The sequence below is a fragment of the Rhinolophus sinicus genome, linkage group LG06 (genome assembly GCF_036562045.2).
Source record: "Rhinolophus sinicus isolate RSC01 linkage group LG06, ASM3656204v1, whole genome shotgun sequence".
Lineage (NCBI taxonomy): Eukaryota > Metazoa > Chordata > Mammalia > Chiroptera > Rhinolophidae > Rhinolophus > Rhinolophus sinicus.
The window spans coordinates 164,461,983-164,478,688 of NC_133756.1; the positions used below are offsets into that span (position 1 = coordinate 164,461,983).

At 57.1% G+C, this 16,706-nt stretch overlaps 1 protein-coding gene across 3 annotated transcripts; it reads left to right on the plus strand.

Annotated features, from left to right (window-relative positions):
• The first annotated feature begins 662 nt into the window (after nt 1-662).
• LOC109460373 (tumor necrosis factor receptor superfamily member 1A) lies at nt 663-14,500 on the plus strand. Of its 3 annotated transcripts, none has more exons than XM_074336903.1 (12): nt 663-803; nt 3,147-3,234; nt 4,382-4,507; nt 5,427-5,541; nt 6,351-6,395; nt 6,941-7,017; nt 8,525-8,635; nt 9,012-9,050; nt 9,753-9,778; nt 10,624-10,926; nt 12,997-13,039; nt 13,905-14,500. In XM_074336903.1, exons 1-12 carry the CDS (start codon nt 765-767, stop codon nt 14,207-14,209), a joined length of 1,317 nt encoding a protein of 438 aa, XP_074193004.1. In that variant the 5' UTR covers nt 663-764; the 3' UTR covers nt 14,210-14,500. The 3 variants fall into 3 exon arrangements, with proteins under 3 accessions (XP_074193004.1, XP_074193005.1, XP_074193006.1); XM_074336905.1 differs by lacking the exon at nt 663-803 and adding an exon at nt 1,202-1,327 and having other exon boundaries at nt 13,905-14,355; XM_074336904.1 differs by lacking the exon at nt 6,351-6,395.
• Nucleotides 14,501-16,706: the final 2,206 nt, after the last annotated feature.

Genomic DNA, 16,706 nt, shown 5'->3' on the forward strand with positions numbered 1-16,706 from the left:
AATATGAGGTCATGGAGGACCTGTGGTCTGTAACCCAGTGTGACTGGTGTCCTTACAAAAAGGGAAATTTAGCACAGACGGGGAGAAGACCAGGTGAAGAAGAGGCAGAGATGGGCTGATGCTTCCACAAGCCAAGGAAAGCCAAGGTTTGCCGGCCACCACCTGGGGGAGGCCTGGAGCAGCCTCTCCCTCACCCTGGGAAGGAACCCAGCCTGGTGACACCTTCATCTCAGGCTTGCAGCCTCCAGACCTGGGAGGGACAGGTTCTGTTGTTTAAACCGCAGGGTCCCTGGTCCTTTGTTAAGGCCCCGCTAGCAAATTAATACAGGTGGGTGCCTCCTGGGCCACCCGGTCACCTTTGACTATAGGACAATTTCTTTCACATGACTAATTACACATCACTTTCAGGAATTCAAGGGATCAGAGGCACCGCCCACCTGGCCCCTGGGCCTGGGCGGTCCTGCAGATCAGATCACTCAGGAGCACCCCACAACAGCCCAGAGTGGAGCCCACGCCCCCCCGCGCGCTGCCCCACCCCCACCCCACCCCACCCCCACCCCACCCCCCACCCCCACCCCACCCCCCACCCCCACCCCCACTCCACCCCACCCCACCCCACCCCACAGCCTCCTGCGCATGTCCGCAAAGGCCACTCCTCCAGTAGGGGTGGGGCTTTGGGCACCGTAGGTGGAGTCCGCTAGATTTCCGGAGCTCACAGCTGGTTGGGATTTCTTGTCACCGCCATTCATTCGCGTCAACCAACTATGTCGGTGCGGGGACTGCTCCTGCTGCTCGCGGCCTCGGTGAGTAGGGTGTCGCCGCAGAGCGGCGCCGGGAGGCCGGGTACGGGGAGGCTGGGCGCGACCTGGGCAGGCCCGGGATGAGCCCCCTCCGGGCGTAGCCTAAGGGAACTGTCCGGGGATCTCGGATCCCAGGCGCGCCCTGACCGCCCTGCCACCCCCATTCTTCCGGCCGAGGGCGGCTCGGGACACCGCGGAGAGGCTAGTAGGCCGGGTCCTCGGGCGCTGGGCGTCAGCTGGGCATGCGCAGGAGTCCGCGGTGTGGGGGAGGGTGGCGGTGGGGGGGGTGGGAGTGGGGGGGCCGGGTCCTCGATGTCTCCTACAACCGCAACACTGTTGAAGTCCCAGCCTATAGTTTAATGGAGTGCATGGCCGTTCTTATTTGGTGGAGCGATTTGTCTGGTTAATTCCGAAAACGAAGGAGACTCTGGCATGCTAACTAGTTACGCGACCCCCGAGTGGTCGGCGTCCCCCAGCTTCGTGGAGGGACAAGTGGCGTTCAGCCACCCGAGATTGAGCAATAACAGGTCTGTGATGCCCTTAGCTGTCCGGGGCTGCACGCGCAACACTGACTGGCTCAGCGTGTGCCTACCCTGCGCGGGCAGGCGCGCGTAACCCGTTGAACCCCTTTCGTGATCGTCCCCGTCCTCGTCGCCGGTCGACTCCCCTCGTTCGCGAGGGGCACTTCGGCGCGTCTCGGGACGTTGCGGTGGCGCTCCCCCGGGGTCAGGTCCCCCGGGGTCGTGCGCCGCGGCTCGGGCCTCCTGCGGCCCCCCCCCCCCCCCGGGCGGCCTCGCCGGTCGCTCCGCTTCTCCGCTTCTGCGCCAACGCCGCCACCCGCCCCCGCTACGCCCTCCGGCCGCTGTCACCCCCGTCCGTTCCGGGGTCCTCCCTCCCCTTCCGACCCCCGTTGCGTCCCCCGCGTTCCCCGTCGCAGCCCCTCGCTTCTCGGCGGCGAGGGGCCCAGGTCTGCGGGTGCGGGGGCCTGGTGGCGGGACGGGGGAGCGCCTCGGGTGCGGGAGGGCGGGCGGGCGCAGGCGGCGACGTGGGGGGGGGCTCGGCGCCGGCGGCTTTCGGCGGGAATCGCCCGTCCCCCGCCCGGCAGCGCTGAGGTTCCGCCTCCCGCGGGCGAGCTGCGAACGCGGGGCCGGCGTCGAGGCGGGGGCCGTGGGACGCGTCCCCCCACGCTCGGCCGCCGCCTCTCTCCTGCTTCCTCCAGGTGCCTAACGCGTTCCTGCGCGCAGGTGTAAAGAAAAAAAATAGTGTAAAGGAACGTTTCTGCATTTGGGTTTGTCTGATGGTTTCCTGTAAATAAATCCCAGTTAGGCACTTTGGGCAAATACACCTCAGAGGTGATGTGTCATCGTTACGGTACCATCTCAGGGGGCCCAGGACCCATATCTGGTGGTGTCGCCTTTGGTGATTTAGTTCAGGTGGTGTGTGCCCGGTTACTTCACCGAAAAGTGACTATTTGTCCCCCTGTAATTACCAGATGTCTTGTGGGACTTGCTGTGATACTGTGTAAATACTGTCTTTCCTCAGACTTTCAGTTACTAACGTTGGTTCTTGCCTGAAGCAGTTACTACTGTGGTGCTTGCAAACTGAGTTTTCTTTTTGAAACCCATCTAAATGCCTTTTTCGGTTACTTTTTGCTGTATTTTCCCCCGACTTAATCAGTGCAACATAAACCGGTAAAAACTAAAAATAGAATCTCTTCAGTTTGGCTGTGAAGGAAATGAAAGGATCTGGGGGACCCAGCGACCAAGGAAAGTAACAGGCGGAATAGGAGGGAAAAAGATCACAGAGAAAGTACCACATGAAAACCACCAAGTAAGACAGCAGACGTGACTCTAAATAGGGGAATAACCCAGGACATAGCAATAGGGTCAGCTCATTCATGAACTTGCACTCAGGTTGCTTTGGAAAGAAAACTCAGCCCTGAGCTGTGCCTAAACGGCGGTAACACGGGACTCACACAGGAACCCAGGAGGGAAATGAAAGGGCAGAAAGTAGGTGCCAGGCATGGCGTCAGTCGGGTCAGGGCAGGGGTGGCATCTTACCACCAGATAAAAGAGAATTCAGCCTCGGACGCGGGGCAGGGAAAGATGTGAACACGCAGCTGGTGGAACCCTGACCGATGTTCTAGAAGAAAACCAAATGCTGAGTTGCAAAGGGTCCCGACCACACAGGACCTCCTTCTGACCAAGTTCCGAGAGTCTGCTCCCTTGGGGGCCCACCCAGCAGGGAAGCAGTGCCCGCCTCTGCTCACACGTGTCCATCGAGAACATGTACGTCCATTAGGAGCAGAGGCCTCTCGGTAAAGCCAGTCTCTCTTTCTGATGGAAGGTGACCATCGCGACCAGTGTGCCCCCGTGTGACCCTGACAAGTACGAGTTAAAGAGCCTCGGCCTGTGCTGTCACCTGTGCAAGGCGGGTGAGTCTCGGGATGCCTTCCAGAGCCGTGGGGCAGGCCTGACCTGGGGGGCATAGGCGGCTTGGAGCAGAACTGCAGGCTGCCCTGGCTGGGCCTCGCCTTGGCAGTCTCCCCCTGCCCCCACGTCTGCACCCGCCTAGTGGGGCGCTCCTGTGAACAGAGGGGTTTGTGTGCTTGTTTGAAAGTGGGCGAGGTGCCTTCAGCAGGGCTCGGAGGACAGAAATGGGGGTGTATGCACAGGCTGGATGCCCCCTCCTACCTTCCTGTCAGGAGTCTTTCTGGGGAGCCTGGTCGGAGGCCGTCTGCCCCACGCCTGCACCCCCATCTACTCACACAGGCAGCTGTGCACACTCTCAATGACTTCAGGGGTCTCCTCTTTGCAGGTCCCAGTCACACACCTGCACCCGTCACCATCTGTACCCCCCGCCCACACTCACCTCCTCCTGTCCATGAACCTGTGTCTTCACAGGGAGTCTGTCTCAGGGCCCAAACATCACAGCGGGACCACTCAGCCCCGTACCCTGTCCACATGCCCCAGCACACACACCTGCATTCACACACGTGCACACGCACACCTGCACACACCACACTTAGGAACGAATGGGACACACTTGGTCAGGCGTGACACCTGTGACCTCCTGGCATATGTACCAGGTGCGCGTTGTGATGGCCTTTCCCCTGGGAGGGTGCGACTGGGCTCAGATACAGTCTCACACGAGGTGAGCACCGGGCCCAAGGGCTCCTCGCGAGTGGGTCAGATGCCTGTGTTCCTGGACCTCTGATATCCCCTTAAATTGGTCTGGAAGCCGCTGAGCCTGCCAGGTGGTCACGGGCTGGGGTGGGGGTGGGGTGGTCTGGACGCACAGGCCTCTGGCTCCCGGACGGGCTCCATCCATTTACACGAGCTGCAGGATAACGGTGAAAGCCCGGGGTGGGGGGTGATTTACTTCTGTGGTTCCTGGGACACATGCAGTGGGGTGTCAGTCCAGAACGTTCCAAGGAGATAGGAGGTGAGGGTCGGCTCTCTCCAGGAGCCTGGCCACCAGGTGCTGTGGTTGCTCCTGGAGCAGAGGCCTCGGGACCAGGTGGGGTCTGCGCTCAGATGGCTGCCCAGAGCATACGCCTCCCCTCTGTGTCTCCCTCACAGGCCAGTACGTGACAAAAGACTGTGACAAGACCCACCGTACGCAGTGCCACGAGTGTGACTCTGGCACCTTCATGGCCCATCCCAACAGGGAGGCCTACTGCCTGCCGTGTACCCAGTGCCGGGAGGGTAAGTGGACTGCGGGTGGGCACGGTGGGCCCTTTGGTTTTCAGAGCACACGCCCCCTTCGACCTGGCTCGTGGCATCCGTCCCACAGGCAGTTAATACAGATGAACTTGGTGACAAAGCTGCCAAAGCAGCCACCACCCAGAGTGTGTTTTCCCATGATGATACGTGTATATGGTTAAAGAATCAGTCTGCACGTTATCAGGATTTCAGAGTAGCTGAGCACAAGAATATTTATACTAACATGCATCCCACTTTCTGTGTTTCAGCAGCAAAGTGTTCTTAAGAATGTAACTTCGGGGGTGGCTGGTGGTCTGGGGTGTGACCCCGTTTTCATTTATCTCTCACGTTCAGTTTATGGCTCTTCCAATTGGTAGAAGGGGAACGGGCAGATGCGTGAAGGCATTTTTCAGACTTGAGTGCACCCTAACGTTTGAGGCAATGGGCAGGCTGGGGAGTTCTGACCTGTGGCTGTGTGTGAGGAGTACGTAAGCACGCCCAGAGGGCTTCCAGAAGGGCGGTCGTCAGTGTGACTGCAGGGCTGGGGGTGTGAGGGCTGCTCTGCGGTCCCTGTCCTCTGTCTGCTGTGTCACAGCCGGAACACAGGGTGGTGGTGTCCTTCCTTTCTGGGACAAACAAGATGGAATGATTGGGGGTGTTTCTGAGGATTGGGCTCTGTCCCCCATGCTCATGTTGTAAGGGCACCCTCTGGCACCCCCACAGACGCCACAGGTTTGGGGGTCACCCAGCAGCCTGTGCATGGACAGCCCAGTGCAGCAAATAAGGCCTGGCGGCTACCTGGTCGTCCCTAAGTGTTGGCAGGGAGGGTGAGAACAGACACGATGCAGCTGGATTGGTCCAGTGTGGGTGGGGACAGAGCCTGTCCCCCAGTGACTGACCCTCAGCCTTTCCTCTTTAACAGATCAGAAGGAGGTGACCTCATGCCACCCGACCAGGGACCGGCAGTGCCAGTGCATGCCGGGGATCTATTACTGTGACTCAGTGGACTGCATGGAGCAGTGCTACCGCTGTACCAGGTGCCAGCCTCGGGGGTATGGGCACACCAGACAGGCTTGGGCTGGGTCCCCACACCTCCATTCACGGTTTGTTTGCTTTCGGTCACTTGTGGACCGACCCCTCCTGGCCCCTCAGTCTCCCCATCTATAAAATGGGGCTCATGGTAGCACCTGCCGCGCAGAGGGGTCCTAAAGGTTAAAGCAGACAAACCACCTGGATGTTTCCACCTGGAGGCCAGCCTCAGTGACCCCTGGACCATGGATCCATTCATTCAATGCCTGTGAGCCCGCTGTGGCCGTGGGTGGGATGCATGCCTCAAGCCCCAGCGGTGCTGGAAACACACACACAGTGACAAATCCCTGAGGGGCTCAGCGCGAGGACTGTTTAGACAGGACTCTCAGGCAGAGGCCTGATGGGGGAGGGACGGAGGGGCCATGGAATGTTCCAGAAGGAGGAGCCCTAGGCAGAGAGAATAGAGTGCTGTGCCCTGTGACAGCTCTGAGTGACCACTATCGCTGTTGAGTGTCCTGGGGCTGCTGTGACAACACCACAGCTGGATGGCTTTCAGAAACCACAGAAATGTGTTCTTTCACAGTTGTAGAGACCAGAAGTCCTAAATGAAGGTGTCGGCAGGGCCACGCCCCCTCCCCCGAAGTCCCTGGGGAGGACGCTTCTGGCCTCTTCCCGCTTTGGGTGTGGCCGGCACTCCTTGGGGCGCCCCTTGGCTTGTAGACGCATCGCTCCAACCTCTGCTTCTGTCTCCACGCCCGGCGTCTTCTCCTGTGTGCCTGTCTCTGTGTCTGCACATGGCCTCTCTATCTGCGTACAGATGTCCCTCTTGTAAGGACGGTGGTCATTCAGGCCGCCTGCTCTGGTAGGACCTCATTCTAATGCAATTACATCTACAAAGGCCCTGTTTCCAAATAAGATTTAATTCTGAGGTTCTGGGTGGACATGGGTTAGGGGGGGACATTGTAGTGGTAAAGCCACTTAAAGAATAGCTCACTTTTGTGGGCACATCGTAGATTCTTAATTACAACCAGACCATGTTTGACTGGTGCTCGTGTATCTGACAAGTGCAAAGTGAGGGCTGTCGTCAGGTCAGGTTTGATCAGGGCTCCAGCACCTCTAGACGTCGCTTGCCTGTCTCCTTCTCCTTGGGCTTCATCTCCAGGCTGACTTCCCTCTTGGTAGAGATCCGGCCACAGCAGGTCCAGTCCTCACAGCCACACCCAGTTTTATCGCGGGACAGAGAGATAGAATTCCTGAGCTTTATTCGCACTGAACTGATTTGGGTAGATAGCCTGGGAAGTGCCTGGCACAGATGCCCAGAGCCTGGTGGGTCAGCCCCCACGTGGGGAGCTGGGGCTGGGCCAGGGCAGGGGAAGTAACCTCAGGGTTTCTTCTCTTTCCTCTCAGGTGTAACGGTGCCACCCTTCATGCATGCAATGCCACAAGTGATGCCATCTGTGCTGCAGAAAGGAACCCAGTGCCAGGTAAGAAGCTGATCTCATCTCTTCAATCTGGGTCAGCAAACCTTTCTGCAAAGGCAAGTGATTTAGGCTCTGCGGGCCGAATGGTCTGTGTTGTCAGTACTCACCTCTGCTGCTGTCGTGACAGAGCGGATGCAGAGAGCAAACGGATGTGCTTGGCTGTGTGCTAATAAAACTTTATTTGCACTACTCGTCGGTGGGCTGGGTGGAGCCTGTGGGCCGTAGCTCAGAGACCCCAGTCTTGAGTAAACAGAATCCTTGGGGACTCCTTGGGCTTCCCCATCCTTGCCACCTGAGTTGGGGTCCTGTGGGGTCAGGCTCAGCTTCCCGGGCTGACCGGGTCGCTCACTGGTGCCGTCCTCCTCACGTTCCACACGCAGCAGGTGGGGAGCTGAGTGGCTGGCTCCCAGGCGCTGGCAGGTTTCTCCTGTAGTTCAGACTCTTCCCATTGCCTCCGTCTTCCCCGATGTAATCCGTGAGGACGTGCCAGGTTCCTCGTGGGAGGCGGGGGTTGTGATCCTGGTATGTCGTTTTCCATACACACATACAAATGACCCCGGTCGTGTTTGCAAACGGCGGTCCCTTCCCCTGCCCTCAGTGTCACTTGGTCATGTACCAAGCGCCTGTGGAAGCCTGGGACTTTCTGTCCGTCTGTCCTTGGGCCTGTCGCACTCTGGTGGCAGGCCTTGACATCGGGGGTAACAGTCCCCCATTTGTTCTTAGTGATGATGTCAGGGCTGATTTGGACTTTGGGGTGTCAGTTTCCAATTCAGAGTCAGTGTATTGATTTTCATTAAAAAACAGTTAATTCAAACACTACAAACACTCAAATAGTTACTTAATACCAAAAAAAAAAAAAAAGAAACAAACAAATTAGGAAGGGCTCCACCTAAATATAAAGAAAGCATTAGAATGGAACCGTGGCATCCTGTGAAAGAGTCACTGGGGTCCCTCTGTCCTTCATGGGGCTGTCACAGTCCCGATGGACCTGCCCCGCCCCCATGTCTGAGTGTCTGTGGCTCTTACTGGTGCTGTGCTGTCACCAGGGTGAGACCAGGACACCTGAGTGGTCTCAACAGACATCTCCCCGGGGTGGACCCTGGCCCATTCCTTGGGTCACCATGCTGGGCCTTCCACAGTCACTCAGGCCGTCCTGTCCCTCCTTCCACCATCCAGGCTTTCCCTCCTGCTGGCCCAGGAGTAAGTCCTGCAGCTGTGACCACTCACACTGGACCTCTCCCTGCTCTTCGGGCGGGAGGGACCTGCTTCTGCTTCTGAGAGCAGGACACACAGCCTGTGAGCCGCGGTCCTTATTGAGACCTGGGATGGAGGAGCCTGCCCTCCTGGCTCCCACCAGGCGGGTCCAGTTCCCCCTCAGCAGGAGAGCGCTCTGGGGCTTGGCGATTGGGGTGCCGCCCTCGGTCCTGGGAGCAGGCGCTGGCTTCTGCAGCAGGGCCCTTGGCCAGGGAAGCGTGCTTACCCCGCTCCACCACCTCTTTCCTCCGTCCAGGAAATGCAAACATGGATTCGTCCGTCCCTGTGCCTGTGTGGGTGCTCGTCGTGGTGGGCATTGTCGGCATTGTCTGCGTGATTGTCAGCATCTATTGCTGTAGGAGACAATGTAAGTTAGAGGTCGAGCAATCCCAGAGAAAATTAGATCCGACCCCACTGGGAGCTCCGGAAAGGGGACCTGGGGCAAGAGGTCCTGATGGGGGGTTTTCATTTAAAATATGGGACACTCACTTTCTAACCCAGGGGGCCTCGCTGGGCCTGAGCTGATGCTCGGGGGTAGGGGCCTTCAGCCACGTGCTCCCCAACCAGACGCAGGGCTCCAGGCTCAGGAGGGCTGGTTGATTGCAGATGGCGCATTTGGGGTGTCCTTGGCCAGGAGTAGGGAGTGACTGGTGCTGCTGGGCCAGCGGGCGGGGAGGGCGGGCGGGGCGGACCCTGGGTGCTGGTGAAGGGCACTGAGTCATCTCACCTCTCTGTGTTGCCAGGCGCGCCGCTTTCGCAGCAGGTTGTCAATTTCTTGAAAAGTAAGTATACCTTCTTGTGAATTCCATGCCTTTCCTTTCTCTCATGGAACTTGTTGTCCAGTTAATATCAGTTACAGTCACGTGCCACTTACTGACAGGACACGTTTTGAGCAATGCATCATTAGGCGAGGCTGTCGTGTGCCAGCGTCACAGTGCGCTTACACACACCCAGGCGGGACAGCCTATGGCACCCCTGGGCTGCACGCTACAGCCTGGCGCTCCCGGGCCACCCGCCTGCACTGCACATTACTGCACAGAACAACACGGGATTAACCAGCACAAGAGACATGATGCCGTCCAGAGACACGGTGAACACGAGACGCGTGAGGCTGCTGCCGGGCCACACGGCGTGCAGTTTGCAGCAAAGTCTGTATAAGTAGAAGAGGGCGCTGTACCGTAATGATACAAAGGGTAGTAACTACATAATGCAGAACGTGGTCGTGTGTTACCATTGTCAGGCACTATGTGCTGTACGTAATCGTACCCACTGCGCGTTTATGCGGCTGGCAGCCCGGGAGGCCACAGACACGTGGGGAATGTGTTGCCCTGTGACTGTACGATGTCATTGTGCAATAGGAAAATTTCAGCTCCGTTGCAATCTTCCCGGACCACCGTCGTGTATGGGGCCCATCCTTGGCCGAATCGTCACTACAGCGATAGCATGACTTTGTTTCACTTCTCTCTCTTCCTTTTGATTTTCAGAAAAGTCGAGTACGCCAGGCAGCTATGTAAGTATCACCATGGGATTTGCCCGGTGGTAGCTTCAGGAGTGGATGTCAGTGGGGACACCCCAGGGTGGGCGCGAGGCAGCAGCCCAGGCCCCCACCTGCGTGCACAGCTCAGCTTGTGGGGTGGTGTCTGCATCCCCTTACTAGAGCCCCAGAACGTCTGTGCTGGGAGAAGACTTAAACTCTGCTGGTCTAGACCCCTGAGTGGAAACTGAGGCACAGAGGGGCAGTCGGCTTTGTACGGGTTTCCTGGGGCTGCCGAAAGAATTGATCACACACTGGGGGTGAGGGGCTGAAAACAATAGGAACTTACTGTCTCCAAGTTCCAGAGCCCATACGTCAAGAATGCAGTGTCAGCAGGATTGGTTCGCTCCGTGGTCCTTGGGGGGGACCGTCCTGTCCCTGTCCTCACCCCTTCTGGTCTTGCCAGCCATCCTTGGGTCTTTGGCTGTAGAAGCATCACTCTGCCTCTGTTGTCACACAGCCCCCTCCCCATGTGTCTGCATCTCTGTCCTTATGAGGACACCAGTCATTAGACTCAGGGTCACTCTCATCAGTATGACCTCATCTGTAAAGGCCCCATTTCCAAATACCATCCTATTCACAGGTAACAGGTCAGGTGTAGACATCTTTTGGGGGCCACCATTCAACCCATGATAGACTTGTCCTGCGATCCCCTGAGAGTTAGTGGCAGGGCTGGGACCTGACCCCTGGAGTATTGTTCTTGGACATTGCACAGCCCTAGCGTACCTTCCAGACAGCTTGGCATTTCGTTCCTCAAAAGTGGCTCTGGGGGAGCTGTGCTACAGGACCCTGTCACCAAAAGTAATTCCAATGTCCTTTAGTCATGGAGCTCCAGCCTGCCCAACGAGATACTGCCCCCCATGGGCACCGAGAGGCTCCCACCAGCCATTGGTGTGAACACGTCGCTATTGGACGAGGGTTCATCCTCAGCGCCCAGGGCCAGGACCCCCCCGCCGACCTTTGAGGACCCCGAGGACGGAATTGAGCTGCAGGTGCTGGTGGCCGGAGGAAGTGACACTGCCCCAGCCCCAGCCCCAGCGCCGACGTTACAAGCTCAAGCTCCCGCTGCCTGCGGGCCGCAGCCCCGGGCCGAGGCGTCAGCACCCCTCAGTGGTTTGCAGCAGGTGAGTGACACATCTGCGTGGGTCTGGCTGCCAAGGAAGCCAGGTCCGGAGCACGTCCTGGGTGCAGGGCTACGCGTTAAGTGCTAACATGCGTGCTCTTGTAAGTTCTCATGAGTTTCCTGGGGCGAGTACAACAAAGCACCACAGCCTGGGCAGCTGAAACATCAGGAATTTATTGTCTGGAGGCTGGAAGTCCAAGATCGAGGTGTCGGTGCGTCTGGTTCCATCTGAGTCTGTGAGGGAGCGTCTCGTCCGGCCTCTCCCCTGGCTTGTGCTGGTTTCCTGGCGAACTCGGGACTCCTGGGCTCGTAGACGCATCCCGTGGTCTCTGCCTTTGTGTTCACACGGTGTTCCCCTGCATGCGAGTGTGTGTCCACAGTTCCCCACTCATGGGACACAGTGACATGGATGAGGGCCCACCCTAACAAGTGTCTCAGCTTTACTGTCTGCAGTGACCCTCTGTCCCAATATGGTCCATTCACAGCTGCTGGGGTTAGGACTTCAGCACGTGAATGGGGGACACAATCCAACCTGTAACAGCCCCCAACACTCACTGTTGTCCAAAGGGTGTGACCCGGGGGGCACCGAGGCTCAGGAGGTCCTCATCCAGGTCCCACTGCTGGGAGGAGCTGCACCAAAGGGCCCAGCCCATGGCTGCTGGATCCTGTGGCCTCCCGAGCACGTGAGGTCTCCTAGGTCATGAGGCCAGACTCCCCCTGTGTGCCAGGCGAGGCGACTGGAGAAGACGGGGTGTAGGGTGTAGGGAGGCGGGCACACACACCTGCAGGGCAGGCTTACAGGGCGGAAAAGACACCCCATCCAACCGTGCAGGGAGGAGAGTGACTGTCTCATCCTGCATTGTGGGGCTGTGGGCTGGGGCTGTCCCAAGGCAGTGACACGTGAATAGGGTTTGACAAGATGAGAAGACGGCCGCTAAGTGTCCCTTCAGGGAGAGGGGACAGTGTGTGCATCCTCCCAGAGGGACATGGAGCCAGTGTTTGGGGAATGACGAGGACCCCGTTTCTGGATCCTAAAGGCAGGTACAGGTAAGGAGCCGAGGGTTAGCGTACCCAGGAGAATGTCAGGGGGCTCCCGTGACATAGGTCCTTGGCCCTGTGTCCCCTGGGACGGGCATGGACACTATGCTCTGTGGGTTGTGTGCCCTCACACATCATTTCAGAGACGGTCTGTGACTTGTGTCATATTTTTCCAAGGGGTCTGAGGCAAGTAAAGTGCAGGAGTTAGAACCCCCTGCCCATGTCAGCGGAGGAACTGGGGGGTCAGGTGATGTGCTGGGGTCCCTGGGGTTCCCTCAGTCTGTGCTGTATCCCATTCTTACCCTACTTGGGGCTGACCAGGCACAGCACAGAGAGGGGAGTCACATGCCGGGCCAGCCGTGTCAAGAGGCAGAGCTGGGGTGTGACCCAGCGGTCCCGCCCCAGCCTCGTGCCCTCAGCAGGTGGCTCCATACTAACAGCAACGGTCTCCTCATCTTCAGCAGAACCGGGCATTTAGAGCGTCTCCAGCAGCTGCTCCTTCAAAAGGGGTCATGTTCAGCCTGGCTGGTGCCTGGGACACGGAAATTGCATTTAGGTCCCAGTGCCTTCTGTGGACAGGTGTCCTCTCCCTAGTATTGTCCAGGGTAGAGCAGGTCACCCCCAGGTGACATCATGCAACTTTGACCTGCCCCCCCAGATGTCAGGAGTGGGTCCTGGGTCTGGGAAAGAGTCAGGGAGCCATACTCAGAGCAGCCAGGCCCAGGACCCCCGCCCTCCCAGCCGGGCAGCCGTGCCAACAACAGTGTTGCCCACCAGCCCCAGGCAGTGTCCTAGGGGAGCATGACCCGCAGCACAGGTGGGCTGAGCTCTCTGCTGCCTGTGGGCTAAGGGGGCGACTTCGCCGTGGGCGGACTGCCGGCCACCTTCTGGTACTTCTCATGTTCCTGGAGGACCCCCTGCCCCCCCGCCCCCCCCCCCCCACAGGAACCCAGACGGCGGTTCTATCTCAGTGCAATTCCTCTGAGGACGCATCTATTTCTCCTGGAATGATTTTATTCTCTTCTCTCCCCAGGAATATGAACATAAATATTATTTGAAGGACACTTCCTGCGATGGTAAGTCACGTGGATTCTTCATTCATAGCAACTGTTGAGGCATAAGTCTCACTTGTTTGGTGTCAATGCCAAGGTCTAACGTCTTTATTTCTGAGAAGGGGGAACAGCTACCTACAAAAGCTTAGGGAACTTTCCTGTGGCCTCAAAAGTCACCGCAGTGGCATTAGGGAAGACAGGCGTTTGTCCAGTACAAGTTTTGTGGGGGTCGCAACAGTTGAATGTGGCTTTTATTTCAGAACACAATCATGGTTTTAAGAAACAGTGTGAGTGGTGGTAGGAATTCTTGGGGAACCCTGGGTCAGCACGCCCCCTGCTGGCTGTGATGCTGTGTTTTTAGTGGGACGGGATCTTACTGAGCCCACGCTGCACCTCAGGTGCTTTCTATAATCTCACGCTCTGGACCAGCTCTGCGACACCACCCCACTTTACAGATTTAAATACAAGACAATCTGAAGCTCCGAGAGATTATGGCTCTCGCCCCAGCTCCTAAACATGGCCCCTGGCGTCACCTTCTCAGTGCTGACCACCTGTGGCCTCTCAGGCTGTGGTGGGAGAGGAAGGGCAGGGCCACCCGCAGCAGACTTCATCCCACCAAGCTGCCGACTACCCGGGGTCCTTGGTCCCTCCTGCCAGCTTCCTGGGGTCCATGATGGAGCAGCAGGCGTGTCGGGAGCCCTGCCAGGTCATGGCCCATCGCACCTCCTGGCCCCTGGGCCTCGTCCCTTCTTCAAGGGCATCTGGGGTGGCACTGGGCCCCCCTCCCCCTGGGCCATGGAGTGCCTCCTGGGTGCCCAGCTTCCAAGGGAAGTGGCAACAGCTCAGCGGGTGCTGTAACAGTCTCTTTATCATTTCTCTTTTTTCTCAGGCACCAATAGGATCTATTATGAATTTGGACATAAAGTACCAGAACGGAATTGGAAAATGTTAATGAGGTTTGTCGGACTTGAGGACAATGACATTGAGATTTGCGAACACGAAAATGCTGGCAATTTGGTGGAACAGCATCATAAGATGCTCGTGAGGTGGAGAAACAAGCTGGGACGGGAGGCCTCTGTGTTTAAACTCTTGGCCGCCCTCCATACAATGGGGCTCCACGTATGTTTGCAGAACATTGTCAACACATTGGTTGCTGAAAACATCTTAGGTAGACACGCCGAGACCTCAGACTAGACCAACTCTTTTTCTCGCACGGGAGTGTACCTCTGCGGTACCGTGGGTGGGTTGGGTCAGAGCTCGGGCCCAGTTCCAATCCCATTGGGAACTTCCTGACTCCCACATGGCACTGACGCTTATCTAAATGGATTCTGTGCGCAGCTTCCAATGGGGAGGTCAGTTCGCACACAAGCACGTGTGCTCCTCCGCCAGGCCCAGGTCAGTGTGGCCGAGATGGGCTGGCACGTCGTCAATTCCAGGGGCTTGAGCTTCTCATCGGGCCCCGTGTATAATGCTGGGGGGGCTCGCATTCCTCGAAGCCCCTTCCGGGCGCTGAGGCCGAGAGAGTTGGTGGCTGTCTTTCTGTCCCCACTACCTCCTTGGTTTCAGAGTCACGGTGATGTCCCATCACCTAGAACATGGTGTAGCACTAACCTGTGCTCCATGAATATGTGTGTGCAATGACAGTCACCCGGCAGCCATTCTGAGCTGTCACAGACCTGGGTATACCTGTCACCAGGATCACACCGTCCCTCGGGTCTTCTGCCTGAGGATCAGACTGGGCTGAGACTAGACCCCCCATTTCTACGGCAGGATAGGCCAGGGTGTGCCATGATGACAATTACAGAGCATTTTTAAAGTGCCTTAAACTTCTAAAAGTATTGATGCGAAACATTGTTTTAGTAAAACGTAGAATAATTTAGCAGTACATTTATAGTTTTTCGTTAAATTTATTGGGATGACAATAGTTGACTTATAACTTTTATACCTAATAAAATTTATACTGAAATAGTGTTTTGTCTAATTCCTGTTGGGTGTGTAACCTCGCGTGTGATGGCCTTGGGAGGTGACGGTGCACAGAGGGAGGCACTGGCCGGGCCCCAAGGATGTGCTTTGTGGGGGCAGGGTGTCCCGAATGGTGAGCAGAGGCGGGAGAAGCCTCTTGTCTGGTTTGTCGTGTCCCCGCCCCCGGTCTCTGTCCCTGGGAATGATAGCTCCGTCCATCCAGTGCTCACCTCCCAATGTGAGCCCCGCCTGCCCCCGTCTCACCCCAAACTCAGCGGTCCTTGGAAATAGTCACAAATTGGACACTTATTTCCACCCAGTGCCGAGCTGCTTCAACTTCCAATTCATGAAAAAGGTAATTGCCACAACCACTGGTCTCTCAGTCCTGAAACTGTAAGAGACTGTTAACAGTAAGGCCTGCCGCTTTACAGTTAAGATAGGGTTAACCGTAAGGCCTGCCGCTTTACGGTTAAGATAGGGTTAACAGCCATGGCGGCCCTGGGCTCAAGAACTGTTACTTTAAAGTCAGAGTAAGATTAACAGCCTAATAGCCTTGAGCTTAAAACAACCTAATGGCCTAATTGTTAGTTCCAAGATGTGGGCATAGAGACCAGATGTTTTATCTCCTGATATAGAAGCTTTTGAAGCGTATCTATTGTAACCTCTTTGAAGCATAGCACAATCTGCACTCCCTAAGACTTTAGAAATTACAGAATGTCTTAGTTATGTGAGAATTGAAGTCCATACTGTACTCCCTAAGACTTTAGTCATTACTAAGCTCCTAGAACTGCTATAAAAACCCTTAGCTTTGTAGGCTAGGAGTCCTTGTTAAAACCCGCTGCGTCGGGCAGAGACGGGGACCCCAGCTAGCTGGAAATAAACCTCGCTGTGTGACTTGCATTATCGTGTGTGTCTCTGTCTTTCTGAGGGGTGAAAGATTCCCGGACTTAACAAAACGTGGGTGTCTTCCCAGCCTCACCCCATCCTTGTCCCCCCACATCCCAGCCTTTGCTGCCTCCTGTGGCTCTCCCAGGTCTGTCTGCTCACCCACTGGCCCAGGCCACTGTTTATGCTGGTCCATGACATGGCTTCCTATCAAGCCTTGCTTTCCTGAATCCAATCTGCCTCCACTCTGCCCCTGCAGTGATAGTTCAGAGTACAAATCTGGTCCTGCCGTCCCCTGTCTAAGGCCTTAAGTGGGTCTGTGCCATTCGTGACTCGAAGACTATGCCAGACTCACCAGCCGTAGCCTGTGCCTCAAGCTCCATCTCAGGCCTGGGTGCTCCACGTGTCCCATGGTTGTGCTGAATTTCTCAGTGGCTTGCTTTCTGCTCGGGTCATTTGCAGGACAGTCCCCTCTGCCTGGAATGTACTCCCCATCCATCCCCAGGCCCTTCCTCTAAGCCTCCCTGGAACTAGTCCTTCCTCCAGACCTGAACGGTCCGGGACCACCACCTGGCTGGTCCCCACACCATTTGGTGCAATGCTCAAGTAAACACCCCAGTGTTGGATGGTCTGTCTTTAATGCCTATCTCCCCACGGCGGGATGCGAACTCCACCGCAAAGCCGTGCGCGGCCTCGGCGGGCCTGATGCCCCTGCCAAACAAAACACTGACCCTGGGGATTCTCCAGGGTTCCAGCCGCAGCCAGTAAGAACTACAATCCCCAGTATGCCTCGGGCCGACGGCGTGGGTGCCCGCTAGGGTTGCCTAGCAACCGGGCGTGTCCC

Excerpts from the sequence above, each read along its gene's own strand:
- LOC109460373 (XM_074336903.1), top strand. The coding sequence starts at position 765 with ATGTCGGTGCGGGGACTGCTCCTGCTGCTCGCGGCCTCG. Across the intron at positions 6,396-6,940 it reads CATTCAGGCCGCCTGCTCTG|GTGTAACGGTGCCACCCTTC; the intron begins GTAGGACCTCAT and ends CTTTCCTCTCAG. Across the intron at positions 8,636-9,011 it reads CTATTGCTGTAGGAGACAAT|GCGCGCCGCTTTCGCAGCAG; the intron begins GTAAGTTAGAGG and ends CTGTGTTGCCAG.